Consider the following 25,550-nt stretch of genomic DNA (forward strand, 5'->3'; position numbering starts at 1 on the left):
TAGACTCTGCATTTAACAGCATCAGAGGAAACATTCTGTACATAGTATACATGACATGATTGAAAGCATAGATAAGATATTTCATGTGGAAGAGGGCCTATATTACTTTTGCATGGATCCAAAAGGCTGAATCAGAACTAATAGCAAAGGCAAACATCGCCTCAATGTAATACATTTAGTTTCTAACAACTGGAACAATCAATAACAGGTTGTTCCATTCGAGGAGCAGTGCTTGCAACAAAACTATAAATATTCCAATGAGGTTAAAATTGATACAAATGAAATCTTCAGGTGAAGGAGCAGATTAAATGACAGTTAAGATTCCCTGAGTGTCAGATCTAAGCATCTGTATTCTTTTTCTGCATGCCATGCTTTAAATTTGATTTAACATCACATGTGAAGGATCAAAAGGATTGTGTGTATGTGTGTGTGTGTGTGTGTGTGTGTGTGTGTGTGTGTGTGTGTGTGTGCGTGTGCGTGTGTGTGTGTGTGCGCGCGCGCAGCGCGCGCACGCGTGCTAGCCTGCATGAGCAATTGTTTTAAAATTACTTATTGGAGACTTTTGTACATGTTTTGACCATATTCACTCCCCCCGTTGTTCCCAGATTCACCCCCCATTTTGTTTCCTTTTTTCAGAAAACCCATGAAATTCATGAAGTTCATGCTGTCCATACATTATTGGCTATGTGGCATTCCAACAGAAAGTGGTTGACTTACTAGGCTTGTGCATTTCAAAACATCCTTTTTGAACTCGGTGTTGTCAGTGTGTTAAATGTCAAGGCTACTCTTTGAAGCCCATTTATTAATGAGTAACATTTAGTTTATTGAAGATTATCTGCTGAGCCCTACCCATTCAACTAGCCTTCACTGATCTCTGTGGAGATTATCCTTGACTTAAAAGTTTATCCCAGGAAGAACATCATCAAATGGTAGCCTAGACAAAATTAGGTATTTCTTTAGCAGATCCTCTCTCTAGCCCTATGGTGATCCACATTTAAACAGCTTTTGTTCTGGAAACTTCACATGTATTTTCGAAGGTCTAACTATTTTTTTACTATCAAAATTGTTCTTAGACAACTTCACACAAGTATACAATTCATACTGACCAATCTCATAGCTTATTCTCTCCCAGCTCCATACCACCCCATCCACCTTCCTCCAGTTCCCTAAATCTCTCTCTCTAATGTTCATATCTTTCCACTTTATTATATTACAAATAGGGCCATTGGGTTTGGCACTATCCTTTGGAGCCTGCTGGGCTCAGCAGTGGGTACAAAATTAAGACAGTGACCTCCAACCAAAATTCATCAATAGCCAATAGTTCAGAACTAAATGGTAGGACCCCATAAATCCCTCCTCTTTCCTTGACTAATTGTTGATAGGCAAATCTTACATGAGACCAGTGCAGGTAGGTAACTGCAGATGCCAGCTAATGATTGCAGTGGTTGTGTTAAGTCTAGAGGATTGCATTTTGTGGCCCTTCATCTTTATATTATAGGTCTGAAGTACTTCCCGCTGTTCCCTCTGCAATGTTTCAAGAAACTTATTTAGAACTGAGTCAATGAACTGCACTTTTACTTGTTTTCAGCATCTTGGGATGCCATAGCCTCTATGTTTGTACCATTCATTACAAGGAGAGGTTTTTCTGATCAAAGCTGGGAGCAGCATTAGCTTTTGAGCATAAGCATAGATTCTTCGAAGGCAGTTTGGTGCCATGCCAATTTAGCTGCACTACAGTACCATGTTTCCCCCAGGGCCTGCGATCTCCCCAGACATAGACTGTTAGCAACTTTTACAGTACAATATACAGGGCCCCTTATTTGAGAGGGCCTCAAAACCAATCATAGAGCTATTAGTTACCCCACAACAGTGAAGCTTGCACAGGTGGGCATACAATGCATGGCAGATTGGCCTTCCATTTCTGGTTGGGCTGCTGTCAATATTCCTTACGACCAAGGTGTGGGATATTATTCTAGTTAGGTTTCTAATAACCATAACCAAAGGAATTTATTTGGATCGCATGTGTGGACCATAGTTCATCACTGAAGGAAGCCAAGGCAGGAACTCAGGTAGGTAGTGCAGGAATGAGGAGTAGTAAATGAAGCAACGCTGCTTACTGGCTCAATTCCCTAGTGTCTACGCAGTCATCTTTCTCATACAGCCAAAGCCAAGGGGTAGCACCACATACAGTGGGCTGGGCCTTCCCACATCAGTCAAAAATGCTCTCTAGACTTACCAATATGTCAGTCTGATGGAAACACTTTCTCAATTGAGCTTCGCTTGTCCAAGATAATAATGGATTATGTCAAGTTGACAAAAAACTAACCAGGACAGATATCTTCAACAATAAGACCTTATCCCCTAATTCTGGCATGCAAGAAAAAGGATTGATTGAGCCTGCATTGTTTTGAGGGCTCCTGGGGCCTCCAGTATCCCATCCTTGGGAATGGGAAAATGTTCAGTTACTCACTGTTTCTAGGAGCAGTGGCATTCATCCATGAAAGGAAAATTATCATATATTTTTATATAGGATACAAGATCGCAGGTTTCCATGTAGATTTTTTAATCTCTTTATACTGGTTACTCCTTGGTACAACCCCACCTTTCACCTCTCTATCACTGCACTCCCTCTCTGCTTCATCCTTTCTACCCAAAGGGATTACCTTTTCCCATATCCCCTTCCTACTTTATTGGCTTCCACACATGCTCCATGTTAAACAAACAGAAGAAAAGAGTCAGAGCTAGAATCCATATATGAGCAAATAAGTGGTGTTTTTTCTTCAGGGCCTCAGTGACCTCACTCAGTCTAGTATTTTCCAGGTACATCTATTTCCCAGCAAATGTCATAATTTTATTTTTCCTTACAACCAAATAAAATTCCATTACATGATGTATACCACATTTTTATTGTCTATTATCAATTGATGGACTCCTAGGATGCATCTGTTTTTAACAGATAGAGCAGCAATGAACATGGATGTGCAGGTATCTCTGTAGTATAATAGAGAGTCCTTTGTGTAGATGCCCAGAAGTAGTATAGCTGAGTTAGAAGGCAGTTTGGGTTTTAGTTATTGAGAAACCTTCAGACTGATTTCCAAAGTAGCTTCACTAGTTACATTCCTACCAAAACTGTATAGGGATTCTCCTTTCCCCATATTCACACCAGTGTTTGTTGTTATTGATGTTCTTGATGAGGGCCATTCTGACCAGAGTGACATAGAATCTTAAAGTGTTTTAATATTTGTTTTTCTGGATGGCTAGGGATGCAGACAACTTTAAAAGTATTCACTGGCCTGTGCATTTCTTCTTTTGAGACCTACTTAATTCTGTAGTTCATTTTTAATTGGATTGTTTGCTCTTGGAGGTTTTCTCTTTGTATATGCTAAGTACTGAATCTCTTTCCGACGTAGCTAGCAAAAAATTTCACCCATTCTGTCTGATGCCTTTTCATGTGATTGTCAGTTTCCTTTGCAGTACAGTTTTTTTTTAATTTCATAAAATCCCATTTGTCAATTGCCATCTTATTTCCTGTGTTACTAGAGTCTTATTCAGAAAACTACCTTCTCTCTTTGTCCTGCCTATACTTTCTGCCTGGCTACTGGCCAATCAGTGTTTCATTTATCAATCAATCACAGCAACATATATTCACAGCATACAGGACATCCCACAGCAACCACTACCTATACTTATATGCTTGATACTGCAGAATGATACTGGCACAAAACAGATACATAAATCAGTCTGATAGAGGACTCACATATTAGTCCACACATGTAGAGCTACTTGATTTTTGACCAAGATGCCAAAAATATCATTGGATAAAGCACAGCATCTTCTACAAATGGTGCTGGGAAACCTGAGCATCAAAGTGCAGAAGAATGAAGCTAGACCCCTCTCTTACCTTATACAAAACTCAACTTCAAATGAATCAAAGATCTGAGCATAATACCTCTCTCATAGTGTAAGTAAATTTAAAATATTGGAACACCATTACTAAAAATGCTCAGAAGGCCTTAATTGATTTGATTAGGTACAGTTTTTAAAATAGTTTTTATTTATAGAAATCATGATTGCCTTTGCCTTGTGGTCATATTTTATTTGATGCTGTTCTATGCACCATGGACAAATATGGATTATTGTTCTATAGATTGGCAGATTTTAGGAGTCAATATATCAAAATGTGCTTTTAATCACAAAGCCATCTCTCTAAGACCAGTATCAATTATTTGGACTTAAAAGGTGGATAGTATGAGTAAGGGATGTTTTTTCTTTCATTTAAAAAATTATTTATTAGGGTTGCTTTTCCAGAGGACCTGAGTTTGATTCCCAGCACCCACATGACATCTCTCAATCATCTGTAACTATAGTTCTAGGGCATTCAGCATCCACTTCTGACCACTGTGGGCATCATACCTGCACATGGTACAATACATATATGCAAGCAAAACACTCATGTAAAAAAAATAATCATAAATGAATCTTCAAAAATTTATTATTATTTTATGTGATGTGTATATGTATTCATGTGTTCATGTCATAGCGCATGTGTGGACATAAGGAAACAACTTCAGGACATTTTGCATATTTAAAACAATTTTCTCAACAACTCTGGCCAATTTTTTTGAGACAAGTACTAGTCTTAATATTTCTTTCAGTAAAATCAATGAAAATAACTTATATAGCTTATTTTGTAATATTAAAAGAGTTATTTAGTGTAATTGTTGTATCTTCTTCCTGATATTCCTATTTGGATTATTGTGTTTGGAAGCATATAATTAGAATTTTAAAAGCATTTTTGGTCTTGATCTTTTCACTTATTGAATTTATTAAAACTGAGTTTTCAAAATATAACTTGAGTGTCTATCCTGAGCAAAGCACCATATTATGCTGAGAGAGAGTAAGCAGAATTCAAAGATATATACAATGAAGTTCTTGCCATCAAACATCTTTGATTTCCTTTGTTTTGTCTGTTTTTGATAGTCTATGTTTCCCGGTTTTGGTAACAACTCACAATCCACCTGCTTCTGCTTCCTGAGTGCATGGATGACAGGGGAGCCCACTACACTTGGCTTACAAATTTTTTTTTACTCTTCCATTTTTCTCAGTTATCTTTGGCCTTCTGCACACATATTCAGAGAATAGATTAAAAGATATTTAGCCTGAAAGCCAAGTGAGTAAACTTTAATTTTCATTTCTTGCCAATTTGTATTTTGTGATCTAATAATAGTGGAGTAGGCAGAGGCAAGGTAGAAGATACATGTTGATTTAGAGAATTCAATTCAAAACGACCATAACTAGGGCTGCTTCTAGTTTACAAGTCCCTGATCTGTTTTCATATCCTGTTTCATCACTTGTGTTTTTGACTTTGTTACATCTCTAAAAATATTCCCCTTTAGATTTTGAATTTTTAACATAATATTAAAAATATAATTGTAGATATTTTTGGACTACTGAACAAGTTCTCTATTTTATTTTAGTTTCTTTTATTTGTTCTAGGAGATAATTATAAGTAGAAAGATTAGATCTATATTAGACAAGATCATAAAAATTGCTTAAAAGAGAAAGTTTTCATTGATAACTTGAAAAACTAAATATTGAAAAATTATAAATTTATTTTGAAAGAATAGCTGATATATCATGAAGAGGCTGTGAGTATGTGTGTATGTACACTCTTCTAAAATCAAATATTGAGAGAAATGAATATAAATCTACAAAATCAAACTCTTAAATTATTTCAAAAGCTCAGGATAGAGATATGAATTTGTGTGTGTTGATACATATATATATATATATGTATGTATATTTGTTGATATATATTGATATGCAATTTATTGATATCATATCATATATATGATATGTAGCATGAAAACCTATCTTTGTTTCATAATGGTGTTTTGAGTTTTCAATGTGAAAGGAAAGGTAAAGTGCTTCAATAATCAAAATTATGATATAAACTCTTGTTATGGTAGAAAAGAAGAAAAGTTGCTTTTTTAATCATTAAACAGTTAAATGGAGCACATATTTCTGGATTATTTTTACATTAGAAACTATCTCTTCATTTGCACTCAGAAATCCCATAAAAACACTGAACTGGTCTGTTGGTTTGCCTAACTTTGATGTGATAGTTTTTGTTTTGTCTTATATTTTATTTTGATATATTAATAATTAATGAAGTAATGAAAACCTTGCTACCATGGTAAAGGTTAACAACTGAACTGTCACTTTTCTCCAATGGAGTGACCCTGGGCATATCAACCACTCTAGGACAGGCCTCATTTCAGCAGTAGTTAACCAACATAGAAAGGACTCCACAGGGTTTTGGCGGTTGTCTTTGTTTGTTTAAGGGTTTTGTGTGCTTTTATTTGGTTAGTTTGGTGCTTTGCTTCTTTTTTCCTTTCGGATGTGGTTTTCTTTTCTTTCCTTCGCTTTAGGGGGTTTTGTTGTTTTATTGAGTTTTTGTTTCTTGAGAAAGAACTTAAAGTTGGGTGAGTAGGGAAGGGGAGAGGATCTGGAAAGACTTAGATGAGGGGAAGAATATGATCAAAATCTATTTGAATTTGAAAATTGCTTGAAATATTGAAAAGTAGAATAAAAACATTATCTCTTAAAACAAGACATGGTTTTAAAAAATCTAAATCTTAAAAAAAATATTTTTGGAAGCCACTAATCTCTCAACTCTTTTATTGTAACATGGAACAATTTAGTCCAAAATTCCATTAATAATTGTTTATCTTACAAAATAATAATATGATCCAGTAAAAGTTCACAGAAATATTTTTAGCGTACTCTATCATTCATAATCTCTTTGGAAGTAAAATTTTACCCTCCTTGCATGGAAAATATGTCAAATATAAAAGAGTATTGAGCCACAGTATACAAACAAAAAATGTCAAAGGTATAGTTAAATATCTTTCTTGCTTTTTGTATTTTCCGTAAAAATAATTAACTGATACATTTTCCACATACCATAGTCTTAATGATCTTTATAAATGTGAAGTGAAGCGTGGGGGGAAATATAATGACCTAAGGCAGTTAGGAAGAGCTGTGTATAACTGTATTTTATGATGTTATGGTAAAGTATGAAAGGAAATGCCTAGATGAAAGTCTTTGTTTATATATTAACTATGACCCATGCAGAGAAAGAATTCTCAAACCTGTCTGTACATGAAAAACTGCAAATGTCATTGCAAAATATTTGGATAATTATACTTTCATTGCTTTTCTACTAGAATTACAATTTTAAGTTTTAATTAATTGATTAATTAATCAATTTTCCCAAGCCCATTCAGTTTCCCCTCCTTCCCTCCTCTTCTCCCAGTCTCTCTCCCAACTTCTCCTCTTCATCAGCTAAAACACTCCTCTTTTCTCCCGTGGGTATCAGCCATTCGCGTATCAGGTTGCATTAAGACTAGGTACCTCCTCTCCTATTAAGGTTGGACAAGGCAACCCAAGAGGAAGAAAGGGTCCCAAAATCAGGTAACAGAGTCAGAGACAGCCCTTGCTACTACTGTTAGGAGTCCCACAAGGAGAACAAGCTACACAATGGTAACACATGTGCAGAGGGCCCAGGTCAGACCCATGTAGGCTCCCTAGTTGTTGGTTCAGTCTCTGTGAACTATTGTGAGCCCAGGTTAGTTGATTCTGTGGGTTTTCTTGTGATGCCTTGACCCCCCTCTGGCTCCTATAATTCTTCCTACCCTTCTTCCACAGGATTCCAGGAGGTCCACCTAATGTTTGGCTGTGGGTCTCTGCATCAGTTTCCATCAGTTACTGGATGAATGTTCTCTGATGACAATTGGGGTAGTCATCAATCTATGTATAGCAGAACGTTGTTAGGGCATCATTATATTGACTTTTTTTGCCAGTCATGTTTAGTTCTATCCTAGGTCTCTGGGCTGTCCAGCCTCTGCGTCCTGGCCCCCAAGGCAGTGTCAGGGTGGACTCCTTCTCATGGTATGGATCTCAAGCTGGACCAGTAATTGGTTGGCCACTCCCATAGTTTCTTTCCCACCTTTACCCGGCATATCCTGTAGGCAGGGCAAATTGTAGGTCAGGTTATGTGGCTGGGTTGTGGTCCCAATCCCTCCACTGGAAGTTTTGCCTGATTGCAGGAGATGGCCAGTTCAGACTTCATATCTCCCATTGCTAGGAGTTGTAGCTAGGGGTCACCCACACAGATTCCTGGGAGTTTCCATTGCACTAGGTTTCTAGTTCACCCCAGAGATGTCCCTGATTCCAGTTGATTTTCCCAGTACTCGTTCACTCCTCCACCTGATCCCTCCTGTTCCCATCCAGATCCCTCTCCTCCCAACCTCCCATCCACCTGTGATGTCCTTTCTATTTCCCCTTCTCAGTGAGATTCATGCATTCCCCCTTGAATTCATGCATTCCCCCTTGTTACTTAGCTTCTTTGGGTCTGTGGATGGTAGCATGGTAATTCTTTACAGCCTATATCCACTTATAAGTGAGTACATACCATGTTTGTCTTTCTGGGTCTGGGTTACCCCACTCAGGATGAATGATCATTTCTAGTTCCATTCATTTTCCATCAAATTTTATTGTTTTTAACAGCTGAGTAATACTCCATTATATAAATGTACCAAATTTTCTTTATCCATTCTTCAGTTGAGGTACATCTAGATTGTTTTCAGTTTCTGTATATTACAAATAAAGCTACTATGTACATAGCTGAGCAAGTTTCCTTGTGATATGATTGAGCATCCTTTGCATATACGCCCAAGAGTGGTATAGCTGGGTCTTGAAGTAGATTGTTTCCCAATTTTCTGAAAAACCACCATATTGATTTCCAAAATGGCTGTGTATGTTTGCACTCCCACCAGCAATGCAAGCATGTTCCTCTTGCTCCATATCCTCTCCAGCTGTCACTTGTGTTTTTGATCTTAGCCATTCTGACAGTTATAAGATGGAACCTCAGAGTTGTTTTTTTGTATTTCCCTGATGGCTAAGGATGTTGAGCATTTCTATAAGTGCTTCTCAGCCATTTGAGATTCCTCTGTTCAGAATTCCCTGTTTAGATCTGTACCCCATTAATAAATTGGATTTGGTTTGTTGATGTCTAGTTTCATGAGTTCTTTTTTTTCTTTCATTTTTCTTTTTTAAGAAATTTCTACTCACTCCACATACTATCCACAGATCCCCTTTCCTCCCTCCTCCCACCCCCACCCTCTTTTCCAAGCCACTCCACATCCCCACATCCCTCAAATCGAGGTCTCCCATGGGGAGTCAGCAGAGCCCTGCACACTGAGCCTAGGCAGGTCCAAGCCCCTTCCCACTGCACCAAGGCTGTGCAAGGTGTCACACTACAGGCACCAGGTTCCAGAAGCCTGCGCATAGAACAGGGACAGGAGTTCTTATATATTTTGGAAATTAGCCCTCTGTCACATGTGGGATTGGTGAAGATCTTTTCCCATGTTTAGGCTGCTGTTTTGTTCTTTTGTTGGCATCCTTTGTCTTACATAACTTTTTCAGTTTCATGAGATCCCATTTATTATTTGTTGATCTTAGTATCTGCCCTTTTTGAGCTCTATTCAGGAAGTTGCCTCTTGTGCTAATGCATTAAAAGTTATTTCCCAATTTTTCTTCTATCCGGTTCAGTGTATCTGGATTTATGTTGAGGTCTTTGATCCATTTGGACTTGAGTTCTGTGCAGGGTGATAGATATAGATCTATTTGCATTTTCTACATGCTGACAACCAGTTGAACCAGCACCATTTGTTGAAGATGCTTTCTTTTTTCCACTGTGTATTTCTGGCTTCTTTATAAAAAAAATCTGGTGTCCATAGGTATGCGAATTTATGTATGGGTCCCTTGATTAAGCAATGGGGATGGAGCGATGGGCTCAGTGGTTAAGAGCTCTTTGTTATTCCAGAGGACTCAGATTCCACTTTCAGCACCCACGTGGCAGCTCACAACCATCTGTAACTCCAGTTCCAGGGAATCTGACACATGATATTCTGGCTTCATGGATACTAGGCACATGGGTGGTGCACATACACACGTTTAGGCAGGCAAAACACCTGTACTCATAAAAAATTATTATTTTTCAAATGAAGTTTAGCCTTTAATTTATTTATATCGAGGCATACCTTTTTATGAAGTTAAAATAAGTAATTATAATGTCCAGTTTCAGATTTTACACTTACTACATTTTTATACTAATAAAATTATTTTGAAACAACTTGTTCTAAAATATGGGTAAAACAAAACTTTAATTAACCTATTGCATATACTTTTGTTATGATAAAGATTAGAATAGATTAGTCTATAATTAGATACATAAAAATAAATTTGTCTAATGTCTCATGAATTCTTTGTTTCAATAGAAAAGTTCTATTTTAATAAATAATTTTTATCTATTTGGATCTGTCCTCAAATTAACAAAATAATTCTAGTTACAACTTAACCAGGATGAATAAAAATGCTCAGGAATAAATTTCACAAAAACAAAAAGATTGAGAGAAAGTTAACAAGACCTTAGTAATGAAATATATCACGTATTCATGGGTTAGAAATCTTAATGATGTTAAATTGGCAACAGCTTTCAACTGCATATACAGATTAAATGCTTTTACTCAAAGATATATTTTACCCTAAAACATGTATTTCAAGGGATCCAGGAGAGCCAAAGCAATTTTGTAGAAGAGGAAGCTGGAGAGCACATTAACAGTGTGTACTAGTCCCTTTTCTCCACGTCCCAGCCAACATTTATTTCTTTTTTGTATATAAAAGACATTCTAATGGGTTGAGATGCTGTACCTCCTTGCAGGTTTGACTCACTAGTGATTTTGATCACATTTATTTAAGTTTGTTGGGAATTTAAATTTCTTCTTTTGAAAAGTACATATTCATATAATTTTCTCATTCTTAGGTTATATATTTTGTAACTAATTGGTTTTCTTTCTTTTTAGAGTATAATGTAATTATATCATTTCTCCCTTCCTTTTCCTTCCTTCAAACCCTCCTATATATTCTTCCTTACTCTCTTTCAAATTTATGGCCTCTTTTTGCATTAATTGTTGTTAGATGCATACATACATATATACATATATATGTGTATATACATATATTCCTAAAATAAATGCTCAATTTGTATAATATGATTTGTATGTATGTTTTCAGGACTGACCATTTGATACTGAACAACCAATATGTCTGCTCTTCTCTTGGAAAAGACTATTTGTCTCATTCTGTGCATTCCTCAGTTGCCTGCAGTTCTTTGTGTAGGCTTGAGGCCTCCTGGTCTTTCCTCTGTCCACTTTGGCATATCTACTGTTGTTGTCCTTGTTCAGCTCATGTTTAGGCAGTCATGTTTGGTGAGACTTTATGGGTCTAATTTCTGACATACCTGGGAGACACAATCTCGTTTTGAACTCCATCATCCCCTGGCTCTTAAAAATCTTTCCACCCCCACTTCCAAATTGTTCTTTGAACCTTAGGTGCAGGCATGGTCTTGTAGATGTATCAGTTGGAACCAGGATCCACAAATCTGCATTCTGATTGGTGTAGTTTTCTGTAGTGGTCTCTATCTGTAGCAAAGGGAAGTTTTCTTTATTAGGGGTGAAGATTACACTTAACTGTAGGTATAAGGATAAATGAATGGATAAAGAAAATGTGATATATATATATATATATATATATATATATATATATATATATATATATGCATGGTGGTATTTATTTAGCCACAAAAGAGAACAAAATTATGCCATTTGCATAAGAATGGGAGGAAATGTAAATCATCATACTAAGCTAAATAAGTCACACCTAGGAATATAAATGTTGTATGTATTTTATCATATGTAGAACCTAGTTGATGCAGATACATAAAAAACATATATATATACATACATACATACATACATACATACATATGGCACAAAAATAGAAAATATGCACATACATATGGCATGAAAATAGAGAGGGGTCTATTTGAGAAGAGATAGAGGATGAGCAAAGTGGGGGGTGTGGTATATAAGAGGATGACTGGGAGTGAATATGTTCAAAGTATGTTATATACTTCATAAAAAAATGCACACTAATACAACTTGAAAAATCAGTTGGTTATAAATGCTCAGAGAGCTTACTGGGGACTCAGTTCTGACTCATGCTTCAGTGTGTCTGCTTTGGTACAAGTGGCAATGATACTATTACTACCGCTTTGTAGCATATTTTCAATTTTTAAACTTAATTAATTTACTGTGTATGAGCATGTGTATGCTCAAGTGCACACATTCCACAGCAAGTATGTGGTGGTCAGAGGGCAACCTGAGGGAGTCCGTTCTCTCCTTCTACCATGTGGGTTCTGGGGATCGAATGCTGGCCATCAGGCTTGGCGGCAAGAGCTCTTATCTGTCTCACCATCTCGCCAGCTACTTGGTCTTACATTTTAAAATTAGGTAGTGTTGTGTTTCCAGTTTTATTCCTGCTTAAGATTGCTTAAGCCATTTGAGGGGTGTGTGTGTGTGTGTGTGTGTGTGTGTGTGTGTGTGTGTGTGTGTGTTCCTGTCAGAAGTACACAATTACAGGATTTCTTAAAAACATGAGGAGTACTAATGGTCTTTTTAGGAAAAGTACCTTGAATCTGTGGGTTGAACATGGAAGGCCTTTCCTTTCTGTGTCCTCATTGAGTCCTTTCATTGGGGTAGTTTTTATTATTCACTATAAAGATATTACACTTCTTTAGTTAAATTTCTCTCGAGATAATTTTTCTGTACCTTCTATAACTAGGATTAATTTTAAAATTTATTTCAAACAAATGTTGCTGATATATGAGAATGCTTCTTATTTTCATATGATGATTTTGAACTCTCCAATTTTATATATTCATACAGCCTCTATGGAGTACTTTCAGGAGGCTTCTAAAAATTGTAAACATTAGATCTATTATATGATGCAACTATTTGAGCATCTATGTCGCTATATATATGCATTTTCTGGGTTTTATAAAAAATGATATCAGTATATTTAGGAGATATCAGTGAAGTCATAGTTATTGTATACCTATCAACAATGGTTAAGATACAAATTGACTTAGATGTTCATCAATGGATGAGTAGCTATATATCAGTTGTAGAAAGTTGGAGTACCAAGTCTTATATGTGGATTGTCTGAAAAGTCTACCTCAAGTAGACTAGTGAATATAAGAGGTTGGAAAGTTGGGGTTGTAGGCATTATAGAAGGAGATTGAATAACAGGTATCCAAAACACAGATGGAAGAATTAAGTTGTAGGTTTCAAAGCACAGTGTGATAAATATACTTCATGATAACCTATTGCATATCTTTTGAACATCTAGAAAATAAGAGCTCAAAGATTCCATATAAAAATTAATAAAAAAGAGAAGGTAGCCTTATTGATCCTGACTTAAGTATATCTTACGTATTGGCATTGTCCATTGCACACTATCTCATAAATGTGTACAATGAAATGATAATTTTAAAAGTTGGAGGTTAATAATCTGAACATAGCTACTGTGATTTGGATGCTGAAGAATTGGCACAGATGTCAATACAATAAAATTGGTAGTTCTAAAACAAGCCTTCATATTTATAATCAATATCATATATCATATACAAATTAACTCAGAATTGGTGAAAAATCTAAATGTAAGAGTTAAAATATAATTTTTAGTAGATTACAGTTATACATTTTCATGGCTTGTGTTTAAACAGTGGTTTCTTAGCTGTGAAATCAAGTATGAATCTGGCAACAAAATGGATAAACAAGAAATAAACAAAATGTAAATCATTGTGCTTGAAAGGACACCAGGAAGAAAGTAGCCCAGTGACAGAAAATTTAGAAACATCATTTGTTTGATGATGAACTTGTACATAGAATTACAACTCAAACTGAAAAAAAAAATACATTTAAAACTTGGCAAAGTCTCTGAATAAAATTCTCACTAAGCAATATATGCAAATGAACAATAAATGCATGAAAAGATGCTCAACATCAATAGTTGTCTGAGGTCTGAGAGCTGGAACCATAATAAGAAACTATGTCATACACTCTAGGATACATAAAATGAAAGAGAAAAGAGCAGGTTTGGTGAGAACATTCTTTTTGTTTGCTTTGTTTTTTGAGACAAAGTTTCTCTGTGTAGCTTTGGAGCCTGTCCTGAAACTCTCTCTGTAGCTCAGGCTGGCCTTGAACTCACAGAGATTCACCTGTCTCTGCCTCCCCAGTTCTGGGACTAAAGATGTGAACCACCACTGACCGGCTCAGTGAAGACATTCTTAAATTGGAATTTTCTTCCACTGCTATTGGGAATGTACAATAACACAGCTACTTTAGAAAAACAGTTTGGCACTTGCTTAAAAAGTTAAACACAGTGTTACCATAGGACCTGCAATTCTATTTCTAGGTATATAACCAGGAGAATAGGAAAAAAATCAAATAATATGTTATTCAGGAATGTTTATAGCAAACTCAAGATAGACAAAATAAGGAACGAAAGCATCTATCAATCAATAGATATAAAAATACAGCATATTTGTGTAATGAAATATCATTTGGTAATACAAAATAGAAATCCTGATATTTGTTACAACATAGATTAACCTTGAAATAATTTCAGTATGTGAAAATGTCAGTAAGTCTTACAGGATTATATATTTCATGATTCCATTTATATAAAATTTCGAGGAGTTTCACATAGTCAGAAAGTAGATTGCAAGCTTTCTAGGGCAAGGGAATGGGGTAAGATTTGATAAGAATGATGGATGATGGCTTATGAGTACAGAGCTTTGTTTTGTTTTGGAGATGATGAAAATTATACTGACAAATCTATGGCTATACTGAAAACAATGAATTGTTTACTTTAACTGGATGTATTCTATATTATATAAATAATATCTTAATAAAACTATTTTTAGAAAAATTATTTTAAATGACCAAGAATCTTTTACTTTTATATTGCAAGTCCCATCCCATTTTTCTTTTTTATTAAGAGTTTTTTTTATTCATTTTACATACCAACCACAAATTCCCCTGTCCTCCCTCCTCCCACCCCCCAGCCTTCCCCCCACAACTCACCACCCATTTCCACCTCCTCCAAGGCAAGGTCTCCCATGGGAAGTCAGCAGAGCCTGGTATATTCAGCTGAGGCAGGTCCAAGACCCTCCTCCCTGAACTAGGCTGTGCAAAGTTTCTCAGCATAGGCACTAGGCTCCCAAAAGCTGGCTCATGCACTAGGGACAGGTCCCGATCCCACTGCCTGGGAGTCCCCTAAACAGTTCAAGCTCAACAACTGTCTCACTTATCCAGAGGGCCTAGTCTAGTACTGTGGGTGCTCCTCAGCTATTGGTCCACAGTTCATGCCTTTCAGCTAGTTTGGCTAGTTGTCTCTGTACTTTTAACAGACGTGGTCTCAATATCCCTTGCTCATGGAATCTCTCCTCTCTCTCATCGATTGGACTGCTGGAGCTCTGCCTGGGACCCGGTCGTGGATCTCTGTATCTGCTTCCATCAGTCAGTGGATGAGGGTTCTATGATGAAAGTTAGGGTATTCAGTCATCCGATTACCAGAGAAGGCCAGCTCAGGCATCCTCTCGACCATTGCCAGTAGTCTATGGTGGAGTCATCCTTGTGGATTTCTGGGAACCTCCCTAGCACTCTGCTCCCTATTCCCATGGTGTCTTCATTTATCATGGTATTTCTTTCCTTGCTCTTCCATTCTGTTTCCCTTCCAGCTTGAACTTCCCGCTCCTCTAAGCTCTCATCCCCCGTCCCTTGCCCTCCATTACTCCCCCTCACCCCCAGTTTGCTCATGTAGATCTCATCCATTTCTCCATCACTGGGCGATCCATGCGTCCTTCCTAGGGTCCTCCTTACTAGCTAGCCTCCCTGCTAAGGAATAATTTTCCAGCAACTAAGGAGACAAGGATCACTGGAGGAGGAACAGATTTGGGAGTGGTGTGTGGAGAGATCAAAATTTTTGGTTTTGACATAATTCATTGGAGATGTCTATTAGACTTACAAGTGGAAGTGTTGAATCAGTCGTTGGATATGTAAATTTGATTCTCAAGGGATATATATATATATATATATATATATTCAGCCTATATATATATATATATATATATATATATATATAGGCTGAAAAATATTCATGTGTTAGTTATGATGATATGGGTGCTATTTAATGCCACACCACTGAACTTAAACTTGGAGGACAATCACAGAGGAAGCAAGTTCTTGTTGACTTGCTAAGCCCTTAAGGTTCTCCAACATTTAGAGGTTGTTAGTAAAGAAGAAGCTGTATTATCAAAGGAAATTGAGATAAATCACAGTATTAAACTGTGTTTAGTAAGCAGGTGAAATGACGGCAGAAAATGTACTCCTGGGTTGGATTTGGCAATATGGAAGTGGTTGCTAACATTGACAAGCACACTGGCAGAGGCAGAAGCAAGCTGGACCTGGGTGCAAAAGTGAAAGAAAGATGAAGTAGCTGGGACAAAGATGATAGAAAACTTTTAAAGTTATTTTACAGTAATAGGAAGCAGAGACATGAGGCAGTAATGTAGACGGAGTTAAGAGTTTCTGTATAATATATGTCTTTATATTAACAAGTATGATGCAAAGGATAGGAAATTGTTGTAAGAATGTGCATAACTGGGTAAATTCTTAGGGAGGCAAGAAGAGGTATGATCTTGAGATGACTTGGAAGGACTTGTGCTTGATATCAGCATACACGTTTTATTCATAGCAAAGTGTTATGGACATTGATGCAGATATTTTGACAAATTTTGTAGATAATAAACAGTTCTCTCTCTTTTACAATTCAATAAGTAGAACATTTTTTCTTTCTTTATGTTTTAGACATTAAAATGTATCATTTTCTCCTCTCCATTTCCTCCCTGTAGTCCCTCCCAAATCCAGTCCCTCCAACTCCTTCCATGTCCCTCTCACCTCCAAATAGATATCCTCTTCCAATTACTATTGTTACATGAATACACACACATGCACATGCACGTGCACACACATATGCACATATATGCATAAATATATAAATACAACCTGATGAGTTCATTTTTGTTGTTTGTTTGTATGTGGTTGTAGGACTCACCACTTTGTATTAGACAATTAGGGGCACATACCTAGAATAGACTAACTCTCCTCAGAGAAGTCATCAGTTGCCTACAGTTTTTTGTCTAGGTGTGTGACCCCATGAGAGTTTCCTTCTTCCACATTAGCATGTCTATTGATGTTGTCATTGTCAGATCTTGTTTATGCAGCCATTTCTATGATAGACTGTTTCACGGAAGACTTCCTGGTAGTCTAGTTCTTAAAATCTTTTTATCCCTTTACTGAGAGGTTCCCCTGAGCCATAGATGCAGGAGCTGTGATATAGATGTATCCAATGGGGTTGGGCTGTTGGGACCTGGTTGATCTCTGTTTTGTTTCCAGCTGTGGTTTTCTTTTCTTTTTTCTTTTCCTTTCTTTCTTTCTTTTTCTTTTTTCTTTTCCTTTCTTTCTTTCTCTTTCTTTCTTTCTTTCTTTCTTTCTTTCTTTCTTTCTTTCTTTCTTTCTTTCTTTTTTTTTGTTTGTTTTTCAAGACAGGGTTTCTCTGTGCAGCTTTGCGCCTTTCCTGGAACTCACTTTAGAGACCAGGCTGGCCTGGAACTCACAGAGATCCACCTGCCTCTGCCTCCCGAGTGCTGGGATTAAAGGCATGCACCACCGCCTGGCTCCAGCTGTGGTTTTCTGTGATGGTCTCCATTTGCTGGAAAGAAAAGCATCTTTTTATCAGAGGTGATCTACACACCATTTGTGGGTAAAAGGACAAGATTCAGATTGTAGACAGGAATTAAGGTTGGTCTAGAAAAGTGGCAGATCTCTTTTAGATACAGGACTTCATTAGCCCCAGGTTAGGTTTCTAATATCAGACATGGTTTCCCTCCTGTTGAGTGGGCCTTAAGTTCAAATAAACAACTATTTCTTACTGCACCTTTATGGATATCTTGCCATGCTGGTCATTGTTGTGGTTCATAGGTGTCACAGATAAATAGAAAAGACTATTAATTGCTTCCCTTCTTGGCAGCTTGTACAGTATTTTCTGGTACTATGGAAGCTAAACCACAGAATGGAGGCTTTCAGATTAGAATCAGATCATATAATCTGGGTCATGTGTCCTAAATGTGAAGTATCTTCAGCAATAGGAGCTTTCCTTCAACATCTGAGAGGCAACCAAGGGCAATAGCCATAGTCAATATTATTTTAAAGGAGTTTTTTTTTGTGCCTAGTACTGAGGTTTCTGTCAGTCTACAGTTCTTTAGGGGGACATTGACAGCTCTAGCTCTTAAAATCTTTTAAGATATATTCATATATATATATATATATATATATATATATATATATATGCACACACTTATATGCATAATTTTCGGTAACTATAAAATAATGATTCCTTGAAGTTTTTTTCAAACAACCTTGGTATTTATCCCTTCCTCTCCTGCTCCTTTTGTATTGACCTCCCTTCCCCATCCCATTTGGAGCCTACCTCCCCATTTTTCATTTTCTACTTTCTCTGTATCGTTCCAATTTTAGTATATGTGCTGCCGAAGCGAGCACCATTTTCTACTCTCTATCACCTGCATTCTGTTATTTCTACATGGTTCTTTTCCATTTGTGGTTTCTGTGGTTGATCCATGTTATATAGTCAACATCTGAAGACTTGGGACTAGGAACAGTAAACAAGAGAATTTGTATTGTTTATCTTCTTGAGTCTGGGTTACCTCACTCAATATGCTCTTTAAGAAGTAAGGTTATCAGGTGAGAATAAATATATGGAGAAGGATTTGGAAACTTGAAGACAATATAAAAAATAAGGCAATTGTAGGATAGGCTGAATATTGCTTCGGGACCTCTGAAGATATTTTTTTTAAATCATGAATTTTAAAAGATGAACTTCTTTTGAGAAACTTGGGTCTTCTCCTCTCCATGATACAGTGTTCTCCTGGTTCCAGCTATTATTATCATAGAGATGGCCCATATTATCTAAAATTTGGCAAAACATCATTGAAATTGAAGAGAAAAAACAGGCCAGCTTCCTTGTCTGTGATTTTCACTAGATAGGCTCCTAGTCAGACTGTTCTAGTTAGATTAGATGTACTTTCATATCTTCAAGCACGTGATTATTCAGTTCTTCATAATACTACCATGAGTTTCACTTTTTCTTAATTTTTTCACTTTTGTGACACACAGATGGTGTTTACACTCTTTGATTATTTATTTAAATGTTTAATCTGGTGGCTCCTGTACTCTTGTACCCTAATGGATTCCTCCACATGGCCTTTTCTTATTTAAAATTGATGAGGTAGGCCATGGCTTGTTTCATGGTGTATTGGGCAAATCCACCCCCTACTCTTTCTGCATCAACATGGATGGAAAACAATAAATCCCTAATGCTGATTATGGTGTTTCAAAATTTTCTGAAATATGATATAAAAGAAACGTTTTTCATGAAGAAAGTAAAACCCACATTTTTCATGCTTCCGGAGTATGTGAAGAGATTCAGCTTTGGGTTCAACTACTGTTAGACTTCAAAGCAGAGTGACTACATTACTTATGTTTGCTTGTTATTTTCTTGGGATTATTAATAGTTTTATTATTCCCACGAGCTTTTTGGTTAGAAATAGATGGTACTGACTGATAGTTACTAATTCTGAAAAACAAAAACCAAAAAAAAAACACCTGTCTTTACTAACTTGCTGGTGATCTTTCTTGACTCCCAAGTGCATATAATAGTGGATTGCCACAATCTTACCAGTGATAGCATTACTAACACCCCAAAGGCCTGAGTTTAAAAAATGCAATCTCACCATTTCAGTTTCACTCTGGCCTTAATTATTCTATATATCTTTACTTTCAAGTTTTGTCTAAAGTACTTTGCTGTATCCGCTTACTTGGAATAAGGCTAAGTGTAGACTAATGAGTTTAAATTAAGCTGATGGCTGGAGTGATGACTCAGCGGTTAAGAGCACTGGTTACACTTCCAAAGGACCTGAGTTTGATTCCCAGTACCCATGTCACAGTTCACAACCATTTGTACCTCCAGTTCCAGGGCATCTGACACCCTTTCTGTCCTGCACAGACTCTACACACATGTGGTGCACAGACATACATACAGGCAAAATCATTAATACACATAAATATGAAAAAATAAAAAATAGGCCCCAAATGGATAAGTCAAAGTGTATAAGAGTACAATAATTCTACATCTTTAGGTATCTTTGCAGTTTGTTTGAGGATCCTTCCCCTCAAAGCATCCATGTTACTCAATCTAAAAATTCTTCATTTATGACCATGAGTCCAAACTTTTACCACAAGAAATGCACTCTTCCCTCTTGCCTGAGAGAGGAAAAGGCATGAACCAAAGAAATTACATCCACCATGAAAAGAAACGTGGCCCCTTTAAGACCTGAGACCTGGTATACTCTGACATCATGACTCTGCCCATTGTGATATCAGAGGCTTAGTAAGAAGGTTACAGACACAAGCTCACTTTTCTGGCCAAGATTCACCAGAGTTTCCCCAGGATTTATGGCCTTTTTATTGTGTTTTATCATTGCTTTATATTTCCTCCTGAGGAGGTTTTTTAAGTCAAAGAAGAAGAAAAAGCCCAGAGACAGAAGAGACAATTTTAAACAGTGAAAGAAAAGTACAGGGTCAGTCTCATTCTTGTTTGTCAGTAGGCCTTTTCAGATGATATTTAATCTCTTTCTTATCTTTTATATTATTATTACTCTAAGATTCTTTACCACTCTGATTGTGCATAGTACCTGAAAACTGGGGATGGATCATCATGTATATTTCATATCATTTAACCATTTCAATGTTAAAGTACATGTGTAGTTTTATAGACTGTCTGAAGCTTCCTATTGTAAAATTAATTATATGAAAGTGGTTATGTAAAATTATCCCTGATTTTGAAATTGCTACCTAAATAGCCACAACACAATGATTTCCATGGATTGTCTTTTTCTTAAAAATTTATTCCAGTATACTGTACCTGGCTCATGCTGTAGTTCTGTATTCAACCTAAATTTAGTCTCCTCGAGTTATCTTCAGTGTGTTTTATCTGTGAAATTGTTCACATTATGACAGTTGAAAGATAGGCTTAAGCTTAATCTTTGGTTAAAAGCATTACTTAATGCTCAGATTGTGTCTGAAGTGTAATTCCCATTTACACGTCTTCAGAATACCATTCTCTATCACTATATGGGTGACAGGCAGATGATAGCAGATAGCTAGATTAATAGATGCTTGCAAAGTTCCTAGTGCTTTACTTACTATTGTTCATTTGTCATATTGTAGGAAGTGGCTTAGAACTATTATGGTACTTACATATTAGCATGGAGATGCAGTGTGAGCAATTATACACTGTATTTTACATTTCCTTCAAATCATGACTAACCATTGTTTTTCCTCTTATAAAAATCTCTGTGTAGAATCCCTGGAGTCTATCCCACCAAGAAGCCTTTTCTGGAAATCCTTTTCTTCCATCATCAAATTTATCCAGAATAAATTCCAAGTAAGTTATCTATCCTATAAAATGGAAGTGCAAAGTACAAATACTGAAAAAGAAAGAAAAGAATATCTCATTTGGAAATAATTGCTTTGAGCAGTTTAAACATGTGTGTGTGTGTGTGTGTGTGTGTGTGTGTGTGTGTGTGTGTGTGTGTGTGTGTGTATTTGTAGGAAGCAAAGTTGCAGAGATAAACAGGTATATAGATAATAGTTTCTAACTGTGAATTTTTATATAATGTTATTTTTGTCAGAGTAAAAGATAGCTCTTTAGCATATTTCGCAAGGAAAATTAAACTGTAGAGCTTTAAATGCCGTGTTTCCCATTTATCTAAGTATCACAATTTTGTAGGCATTCTGAGAAAGAACATTGGGACTATTCCATATCAAGCCTCTAGTTTTTGCAATATAATTAAAACAAAAATTGTTTAGTACTTTCTATCTTATGAATACACCATTATTTCATTATGCCTCTTATTTCAATCTAATGACTTCATTCATTTCATATAGAATACAGTCATAGTAATCTTTGCATTATAGTTCTTTAACAATATATATATGCTATATTTTGAAATATTTTAATTTTTTATTCTTAAAATAGCTATATGGCTCAAGAACTCAAAGAAGGTACTTTTTACAACTATCCTGCTCGTAATTGGGATGACTCTCCAGGACCAACTAAGCCTGCAATAAACTATGGGAACAACTTGTCAACTACAAACATGAAGCCAATCTTCGTATGTAGAAAACATTTCAATTTCTATTTGTGGTCATAATCATCATAATTCCAGTGCAGATGACATAGTGAACATTGGCATTCATTATGCTAAAATGATAAAACAAAATTAGTTCAGATATAGGTTTGGAAAATTGACTTTATATGAATCACTATACCTACTACTTAAGTTTGTATAATGGGATTAGGAAATGAGAGTCAAAGATATAGAATACATAAAATATAATAGATATTCATGTATATATAGATAAATGTAGCATGTTTTTTATTAATTTGTATATTATAATTTATATATTTTTAAATTTGCAATCATTAGAAAGGAGATTTGAAACCAATGAGAACTGATTAAATGCTTGGAGACTTATTCAGGGATGTACTAACATCCATCTTTACAGTAACAAAATGAACTTTGGAACTATAATATCACAAAACTACTTGTTTTTCTTACATACATACCATCCAGCAATGTTTGTTTCTTATTGTAGTGAAGAGATTCTGGATTGCATAGTAGCTAAGCCAGTTCAGAAGAGTTGCAGTACATGTATTTAGTGGCTATTTAAAAGAAGCTAACATTAATTAACTAAAATAAATATTTTATTTTTAAAATAATTATGAAATTGTAATAGCAACTAAACAGTTTTCTAAAATGACACATGATATATGCTCAATTTTCTGATACATTAGCATATCTAAGCAAGCTTAGATATTTTATGAAATGTCATGCAGTAACTTTGATATTTTTAACTTCCTTGCAGGATTTTTCCACATCTGGGCCCCCAAGACCAGCCTATTCTCCAAAAGAAAAGAAACACTCGGCTTATGAAGAACTAGAAGTGCCTTACAAAATAGGCTGGGCTCACATGAAATCCAACTATTGATTTCCAAATGGAAAAATAAATGTTTATGCAAATCTGTGTGTGTAAGATTTCATGATCATTTTGAAAGTATTTTTGTTATATTCCAAGAAAACACTACAAATATGATTTCTATTCTTTAAATAATTTTTCCCTACAATTCTGCTAATTCTTTTCTTTATGCCTTTAATTTTTTTCTTTGCTGCCCCCTCCTGATGACCATAGTGCAAAACTTTCATTTCTTGTGTCCAATTTCATTAATTCAGCAGATTCCAGACATTCATTATCTCCAAAATTTGGCACAATATTTGGGTGTTGATTTATGGGTTTTTTGGTATGTTCAGTGAAATGTATGGAAGATCAATTGCAAACTGTTAATAATAGTGATGTATAAAGGCATCTGCTGTCAATCCTGATGACCTGAGTTCAAACCCAAAGATTCATGGAGTAGAGAAGAAAGTGAACATGAAGTGGGGAGGGAGGAAGCATTAACCAAAACAACAAGTGTATAAAAATGTCACATGAAAAGTAGTACCTTGTTAGGAGCATAAGAGAAAGGGAATCCAGCAGGGCTGGATAATGCTGTTCCTAAAAGCTATGGGTTTTTAAGCAAAAATCCCAGTGTTAGTTGTAGAATACCACCTTATGAGATGTTTGTCAGGTAGACTTCAGAGGCCCCCTTAAACATGATACAGACTCTTGACATTCCTCTTAGTTGCCCACCAGAAACTAGTAGATAAGAACCTGTTGCTGAAGACACCACACACCCTGATTTTATGATACAGAGAAATCAAGCTGGAAATGAACTAGGAGCTTCTTTCCAGCTGCCAGCTGTCATAGTGCTGAAAAGTATTATGTTGGCTACTGGGGTAGTGAAGGTATCAATGATCTTACCCATCTGTGAACACTACAAGCTACAAAACCAACCTTTCAGGCAAGGTGTATCAACTGACACACTAGTGGCACAACTGTTATGGGACTAACCAACAAATCCGGGTTTTACATGAGGCTTGATCCACAAGAAGTAATTCCTCCTTGGTACTTTAAACCCAGTAAAAATTCCCATGGATGAGGAAGACATAGGTCCTAGGGTTGAACTTACTATTAACATTTAACTGAATTGCCATGGCTCAAAGCTGCCTTCCAAATACCTATGCTTATATTCATCGACAAATGCTACTCTTAGACTTAACCAGAAAAGCTACTCTCTGCAATAAAAGAGGATGAGTAGAGAGTTATTTGGGTGTTTGTGTGAGAATAAGATGGTTGAATGTTCAGCCATAAACAGGCATTTATATAATCTCTAAGTCTTAGAGACCATTGTGGAAGAGGGGGCGGGAAAAATGTAAGAGCTGGATGACAGGAACAAAGAAAGTGAAATGCTGTCTTGTGGGCAGGATATAGACAATGTGGTCATGATCATTGCAGTTATGGTCAGCTGCAATGGTCCTGAACAAGAACAAGCCTGTCAACAAGAAATCATGGGTTAGGAGCAGGCTCATATGGTCCTACCTCTCCCTGCTCAATTATTGATTACTGAACAGTTTGTAGGGAGGGACAATGTCTTCAGTTACATACCCACTGATGAGCTCACCAGGATCAAATGGCTAGCTCCTGATGCATAGTCACAAAGATGACCCCTGTAAAGCTCAGCAAATCATAATGAAACAAATTTATGAGGAGCCACTAAGATGGCTTAGTAAGGTGCTTGCTGTCAATGACTGATGAGATGAGTTCAATTCCAAGTATCAACATGATGAAAGGAGAGAACTCAATTCTGCAAGTTGTCCTCAGGCCTCCACATGCAGGCAATTGCATGTATAAGACACCACTCCCATCAACAATAAATAAAAATAAATGTAATAAAAGATAGGAATGGGGTAAAAGGACCTGCAGGAAGTAGGGTATGGCAAATGTAGTTGGAAAGTTCAGAGAAGGTTGGATGCAACAGTAATAAGAATATACTATATATATGTATATATATGTATATATATATATGTATTTGTCACAAAACAAATAACAGTTACTCAAATTTTTAAAAATGAGTAATTTATAGTGATATGATAAAAAGTTGCAGTGAAATATATTAAATTAAATAACTATTTGAAGCATAAAAATTTATCATGAATTAAATTCTGAAAATAAACTCACAATTGCCATATGGTTTCTGTAAACTGAGTAGTCCAAAAGAAGAATGCCTAAATCTGGGTTCCTCTTTCCTGTATTTCCTCTTCTCCCAGCTAATTCTCCCAGAAATACCCTCCCAAGAACAATCACAGATGTGTCACCTAGGTAACTTTATAACAAGTCACACTGTCAGTGAAGATTAAACATTAAAATTCCACCTCTTTTCAACTTGACAGCTAAACATATTACTTCTTTTAGAAGTCATACTCTTCTACCCCTTGTTCCCAT

The 25,550-nt window shown here is 36.2% G+C and overlaps 1 protein-coding gene across 2 annotated transcripts in view; it reads left to right on the forward strand.

The window, feature by feature from the left end:
- LOC128115273 (uncharacterized) overlaps positions 1-23,159 on the forward strand; it is a 68,107-nt gene extending 44,948 nt beyond the window's left edge. The window contains exons 5-7 of one of the 2 annotated variants that reach the window (XM_052745782.1): positions 21,468-21,552; positions 22,147-22,282; positions 23,037-23,159. In XM_052745782.1, coding sequence (XP_052601742.1) covers positions 21,468-21,552; positions 22,147-22,282; positions 23,037-23,159 — 344 coding nt within the window. The remainder of the gene's footprint in view (positions 1-21,467; positions 21,553-22,146; positions 22,283-23,036) is intronic. The other variant, XM_052745789.1, reaches the window with a different exon arrangement.
- Positions 23,160-25,550: the final 2,391 nt, after the last annotated feature.

The sequence above is a fragment of the Peromyscus californicus genome, unplaced genomic scaffold (genome assembly GCF_007827085.1).
Source record: "Peromyscus californicus insignis strain IS unplaced genomic scaffold, ASM782708v3 Scaffold_10__1_contigs__length_136768540, whole genome shotgun sequence".
Lineage (NCBI taxonomy): Eukaryota > Metazoa > Chordata > Mammalia > Rodentia > Cricetidae > Peromyscus > Peromyscus californicus.